The sequence below is a fragment of the Microtus ochrogaster genome, unplaced genomic scaffold, assembly GCF_000317375.1.
Source record: "Microtus ochrogaster isolate Prairie Vole_2 unplaced genomic scaffold, MicOch1.0 UNK77, whole genome shotgun sequence".
Classification (NCBI taxonomy): Eukaryota; Metazoa; Chordata; class Mammalia; order Rodentia; family Cricetidae; genus Microtus; species Microtus ochrogaster.
The window spans coordinates 964,647-971,058 of NW_004949175.1; the positions used below are offsets into that span (position 1 = coordinate 964,647).

Below are 6,412 nucleotides of genomic sequence, written 5' to 3' on the forward strand. Positions count from 1 at the left end.
AAAAAAAAAAAAAAAAAAAGAAATGCATCCAGATTTCTGTAAGACTTACCTGACAAGATTGAAGTTTTAAGGTATCCATCAAGGCAGGGGAGAATGTCTTTGTAGTAAGGCTGCATTATAGACTTACTAATGTGAACCGACCACTCTTCAAGGGCATGCAGACCTACTTCTGCCAGAGGCATATGGCTCAGGCCCAGTTTGAAGGCCATCTATATGTCAATACAAACAAGAAAAATTAAAACAGGAAGTTAAAACTTACAGAAACAAAAGCCAATTATTTTACAGTTGTTTTAAGATGCATTTATTATATATACAGTGTTCTGTCTGCATTTTGCCTGCACACCAGAAGAGGGAATCAAATTTCATCATAATGAGGTTGCTGGGAATTGAACTCAAGACCTCTGGAAGAGCAGCCCTTAACCTTTGAACTATCTTTCCAGCCCCATTTTACGGTTTCTAATGGGTATGTTTTTATTGCTAGCCCCTAGGAACTACTAAAGGTTGTAAGTAGGCACAGTTCAAATCACCAGAGGAAAACAAGGGACAGTGGTCCACGGCTGGGGATTTACTGCAGGCTTTCAGCACATGTAAGACCTAATTCTCAGGTCAATTTGTAAAGGAGGAGCAGAGACACCTCTGATACTCAAAGCCTCACAACTAGAAGTGTTCAAAGAGAGGCTGCTAGGTGACCCCCTGCTTTAATCGTAATATTTCCAAGTCTTCTAGTAAACAAAGTGGTGATAAAAGTAAGAAAACACACCTACCTGCAATGCAGGAACATAAGCTCTAACATCAAGTTCAATGATGTCATGTGGCAAGGACAGAACAAAGGTTAAACAGGAGGCCAAAAGTTCATCCTTGTACTGCTTCATTTTAACTGATACCTTAACGAGAGAAAACACACAAACAAGTTGTGTATCTGAATATAGCTTACAATTAGGAAATTAATATTCGCCCTCTTCTAAAGTGTGAAAAACCAGCATGTAGCCTTTATTTATCATGATTGTAAAACAAAACGCTAATTCTCAGAAAAAGTTCACTGAAGTACCTATTCCCCTTATATGAAGAGAGAAGGAAAGGGGCGAGGTATGATCAAGGTACATTATAGTTAGATACAAAAATGTTGTAATGAAACCCATTACTAGCAACAATTATTTATCAATATGGGACAATAAGAACTATATTTGAATTGTCATCACTCAGCTGAATTATTTTCCAAAAATTTAAGAGCTTTTTTTTTTTTTAATTAATGTACTGTATTGGGGTTTTGCCTGCATGTATATCTATATGAGGGTGTTGGGTACCCTGGAACTGGAGTTACAGAAAATGGTGAGTTGCCATGTGAGTTCTGGGATTGAACCCATGTCCTCTGGAGGAATAACTAGTGCTCTTATCTCCTGCCCCCTCCAGAGACTTTTAAAGCAGTGATTTCTTGTGTAAGTTTTTAAAAGACCTTACTACCAAGAAAAACCTGCCATCCAAATGCTTGCCTACCTGAGGAGAGAGGAACACAGGCTCAAGGGCAGCCTTGGCTATATTTCAAGACCCTGTCACAAAAAGTAACCAAGGCCAGGAGATTCCTCACGAGTCAAAGTACTTGCCATCAAGTCTGACAATATAAATTTGATGCCCATGTCAAATAGTGTGAAAGAAAATGGGCTTTTACAGGCTGTTCTCTGACCTTCACACAGATAACAAGTAAACATGAAGAACAGAAACAGCCAGGTGGAGGGGGCACACATCTTTAATCCCAGCACTCGGGAGGTAGAGGCAAGAGGATCTCAGTGAGTTCAAGGCCAGCCTGGTCTACAAAGCAAGTTCCAGGACAGCCAGGACTGTTACACTGGGGAACCCTGTTCCAAAAAAAACAAAACAAAACAAAACAAAAAACAGCAAAACATCCAATCAAAAACAAAACAAAGACAAAAAAAAAATACCCAAAACCTATCAATCAAAAATATACACAAAGCCTCAGTTGCTCCCAATTTGAATTTGAGAAACCAATTTTCAAAGCCAGAGAGGTGGCTCAGTGAATAAGGGTGCTTGCTACCAAGTCTGATGACCTGAGTTTAGAATCCACATGGTGAAAGGAAAGAACCAAGTCCTGCAATTTACCATCTAATATCCATATGTGTACCATGACACACAAGCACACATAAACACACAGAAATGTATTCTATCAAAAAAAAAAAAAGCTGACCTGATTGCACTCCCCTGTGATGTTAGCATTAAAGGAGGCAGAGGCAAGCAGAGCTCTATGAATTCAAGGATAGCCTGGTCTACATAGTGAGTTCCAAGCCAGTTAAGGCTGCACAATGAAACCCTGTCGCAAACAAACAAAACTAAAAAAACTGTGTCACTGACGATCATTAGGATTTTTTCACTATACATTAATTTAAGAATATCCTGAAATACATTAAGATAGAATACTTAAATATTACCTCTTTGCCAAATTTTGCAAATAAAGCAAAGCAAGAATACTTTTCTGGATCTTCAGAAGAATGCTTCAGACTCTTTGGGCTAACTCCCTGTCAAATAAAATAGCAAATTAGTATGCTAAGCAAGAATCAAGTACTTCCACACCCATGTCTGCCAGTTCTCAATCTTTGCCCAGAGGATGCATCCATTTCATGTTTGCAGATTCTAGTTTGGAGAAGATGGGGACTCAGTTCCAGGGTGCATCCCAGTAGAAACAAAGTAGGGGAGAGGGTTGAGGCCGGTCCAAAAGCCATACGCACGCATCCCTTCCTCATCTTCCAGTGAAAAACAATGTTGGCTACACTCCAGGCTTCTGTGTGACCAACAGGAACCTCAGCTTTACAACCTAAGTCATCCCCGAATTTCAGGGAACCAAGTCACTTAAAGGGTCAGGAACACAGATGTCTGCAGCCTGAGGAGCCTCTGATTAGCTAAGTCTTAAGAAAACCTGAGGCCTCTAGAGTAATACTTTGGTGACAGGATCACTCTGAATTAGAAGACTCTTACAAAGGTATTTAAGAATCAGAGTAGGTGCCTTTAATCCCAGCACTCGGCAAGCTGAGGTAGGCAGATCTCTGTGAGTTCGAGGCTAGCCTGGTCTATAAAGTGAGTTCCAGGACAGCAAGGGTTGTTACACAAAGAAACCCTGTTTTGAAAAACAAAACAAAACAAAAATCAGAGTAGAAGTCAGGCACTTGGAGGCAGAGGCAGGCAGATCTCTGTGAGTTCAAGGCCGGCCTGGGCTACAAAGAAGTTCCAGGACAGTCAGGGCAGTTAATAAAGAAAAACCCTGTCCTGATAAAACAAACAAATAATTTTAAAGAAAACGAGGATACAAAAAGAGTAGAAAATGCTAATAACCTTTTAAGAGTCTTCGAATTAACATTTACATATCAGTTTTTCAATTATTAAAATTATACTTTAAGGGGCTGGAGGGATAGCTCAGTGGTTAAGAGCACTTGGTTGCTCTTCTAGAGGTCCTGGGTTCACTTCCCAACAACCACATGGTGGCTCACAACCATCCGTAATGAGATCTAGTGCCCTCTTCTGGCATAAAAACATGCATACACGCAGATAAAGCACTCACATATACGATAAATAAATAAATCTTTAAGAAATAAAAAAGTAAACTAGACTTTAAAATTACACATTTTATAAGCACCCTCCCTGTAAACTTACACAAGAAGTTTAAAAGAAACGTCACAATTGTTCAGGTCCCCCAGAAACACTTACCTCAAAATATTTTATTTTCCTGGCATTTTTCACTGCGATAGAAAGTAATTTGTAGAAACCACTGATGAGTGGCAACCGTGTAGACTGTAAAATTAACTCATATGCAAATGAATATACCCATGGCTCAAAAAGTCTTATTTGTTTCTTAGGAAGAATCTCCCTATAAAAACAAAATATTTAAGGAAAAAATTTTCATCCTATTCTTATTCAGCTTTAAAATTATGAGATTTTAAGAATGATGGACAATTTCACTTATCACATTTTTTGACACTGTAACACCTTTAAAGATATATATGCTCCTTTTTTCCTGCCTGAGGTCTTCCAACTTTTCAGGGGGAAAAAAGCTAAGTCTAAACTGCTAAGAATATTTTAAAGGTTGACAGAAGCAATTTTTGATGATTTCAACTCTTACATTTATATAAGAGGTCACTTCTGTTAGGGGTAATAAACTGATACATTCTTAAAGAATTAAAATTCTACAAAATACCTGCAAAACTCCACCAGGTTAATGAAAGCTGAAAAGTCTTTTGGTTTAGTAGGTTGCAAATTAGCAGCTGGATCTGAAGTTGGGATCACCCAAACAGCAGTTGTGCTTCCATCCTGAAAAATTGTCCCAAAGCAAGAATTGTTCCATTTAACACATCATTCAACAAATAACGTTCCAATGAAATTGTCACATAGAACTGATTTATAAGGAAAGAATGCAGAAGTGAGGAAGACATAATTGAGTCCTCAAGGGCTTAGCTGAATAGTCTTAAAAATAGACTTATTTTTACTTTCATTTGTGTGTTTCTGTCTATGATATATTATGTATGTATGGGTGCCTGTAGAGGCCAAAAGAGGGTGCTGGATTCCCTGGAGGTGGAACTACAGGTAGTTGTGAGCGACCTAGCATGAGTGCTGGCCACATGTAGGTTTACTGAGACAGATTCTCATTTGGTAACACAGGCTTGCCTTGAACTCATCATCTTCCTGCTTTCTCAAATGCTGTTAACAGACAAGTGGTACCACACTTGAGTAAAAAAATGTTTGAACGTTCTATGCACACAAGTCACTTTTTGAATAATCTGTTGGTAACACATTCTATGCATTGGGTTATATGCAACAGAAAAACACCTATGGCACATACCATTGCAAAGAATCCCATTTTCCTTTCTCCCTTAGAGATGTACTATGGTCCTGAGCATGCAAAGAGTTGGGACTTAAACAATGCAAAATTATTGCTGAAAAAAATTTCTAACCTCATGCTCTCCAACAGTCTGTTTCTCCAGTGTAAGATCCAATTTTTCCACAATCTTCAAAACTGATCTTATAAATTCATCATAGAGTAAATGATTCAAACTTTTAAGGGAGGAATTCACAAAGAGAAATGTTTCATCTGCTAAAACAAAATCCTGTAAATAAAGAAAAATTTAAAGACTTCAAAATCTGTGCCTGAGTAATAGTGGCACTTGCCTTTAATCCCAGTGCTTCGGAGGCAGAGGCAGGTGGATCTCTGTGAGTTCAAGGCCAGTCTGGTCTACAGAGCTAAACCAGGACAGCTGGGCTGTTACACACAGGAACCTGTCACAAAAACAAACAAACAAACAAAAAAGGTAAGTCTTTCTTTGCTTAACTTTGGAGCCCGTCCTGGAACTTGCTCTGTAGACCAGGATGTATTACACAGAGGCATTATTCTAATACAAGTGATATGGTAAAACTTTAAGACAATTCCGAAGCATTTCTGAACTCTCTCAGTACTTCCCCTCCTCCCCTGGGAACCAAGGACATCGTAGCTATGCGTGCACAAACTGAGATGTTGGGAACTTTCCAGCTCCCTGAATAGGGGCAAGAAAACCCTTGGGTGTTGACTCAGTTACTGCTGTTTTGACTTAGTCCCAGGGAAAGGGGCAAAGTGACCCTCAGAAGTTCCCCTTTACCTCATCTGATCTGGCAACCACTCTCCAGCCAATAATTGGTAATAGCCTTTTTTAATAAGCCAATCAGAATAGTTAAAGAACAGCCCCCAAGATGCCCCCCTTCCTTCTGTAGCTTATTGCTTTAAAAATAGCCTATACCAGCGATTTGGGGTCTTTCTGGCCTCTAGTGCTGAAAGACCCTGTGATGACAAAATTAATAAAATCTTCATGCTTTTACATCAGCTGTGGTGGTGAGAGACTGTCTCTAGAGGGCGACTCCTCCTTGGTGATTGGACTCTAGGGTCCAACAATGTAAGTAACTAATGCACACCAACCCCTCAGGATTATTAAATGAACTGGATTTATCCACTCAGCAAAGACAACAGTGAAAAAATGTGCTTAGCACACTCGAGGCCCTGGGTTTAATTCCCAGGAAGAAGAGAGTGGGTGGGGGAGGAGAGAAGAAGGGAAAGACAGAGAAAGAAATAGCTAAAGAAAGAGGGGCAGACTAAGTGGGGAAGAGAGAAGGATCATAACCGTCCTGCTATGAGGCAGATTTTTAAAAACTATTTTACTTTTGCAATGCTGAAGAACAAAACCAGGATTTGTTTGCATGTTAGACAAATGCTTTAATACTGAGTGTTATCACTAGCCCTCATTTCACTTACTTCTGGTTTTACTTTCAATTGCCTTGACTTACACCATTTTAAATATGCTTTAAGTACTTTTAAAAGTTATGAAAACAAAATCCTGAAAAGTCTTACATCTGTTCTTACTAGTTTTTTTTTTTTTTTTTTTTTTTT

At 39.0% G+C, this 6,412-nt stretch overlaps 1 protein-coding gene across 1 annotated transcript in view; it reads right to left on the reverse strand.

Annotated features, from left to right (window-relative positions):
* Positions 1 to 6,412, reverse strand: part of Prkdc (protein kinase, DNA-activated, catalytic subunit) — a 174,764-nt gene that overhangs the window by 146,715 nt on the left and 21,637 nt on the right. Inside the window, exons 16-21 of the mRNA XM_013354879.2 lie at positions 4,953 to 5,105; positions 4,199 to 4,311; positions 3,712 to 3,871; positions 2,442 to 2,528; positions 765 to 884; positions 50 to 209 (exon numbers count right to left, since the gene is read on the reverse strand). Coding sequence (XP_013210333.1) covers positions 50 to 209; positions 765 to 884; positions 2,442 to 2,528; positions 3,712 to 3,871; positions 4,199 to 4,311; positions 4,953 to 5,105 — 793 coding nt within the window. The remainder of the gene's footprint in view (positions 1 to 49; positions 210 to 764; positions 885 to 2,441; positions 2,529 to 3,711; positions 3,872 to 4,198; positions 4,312 to 4,952; positions 5,106 to 6,412) is intronic.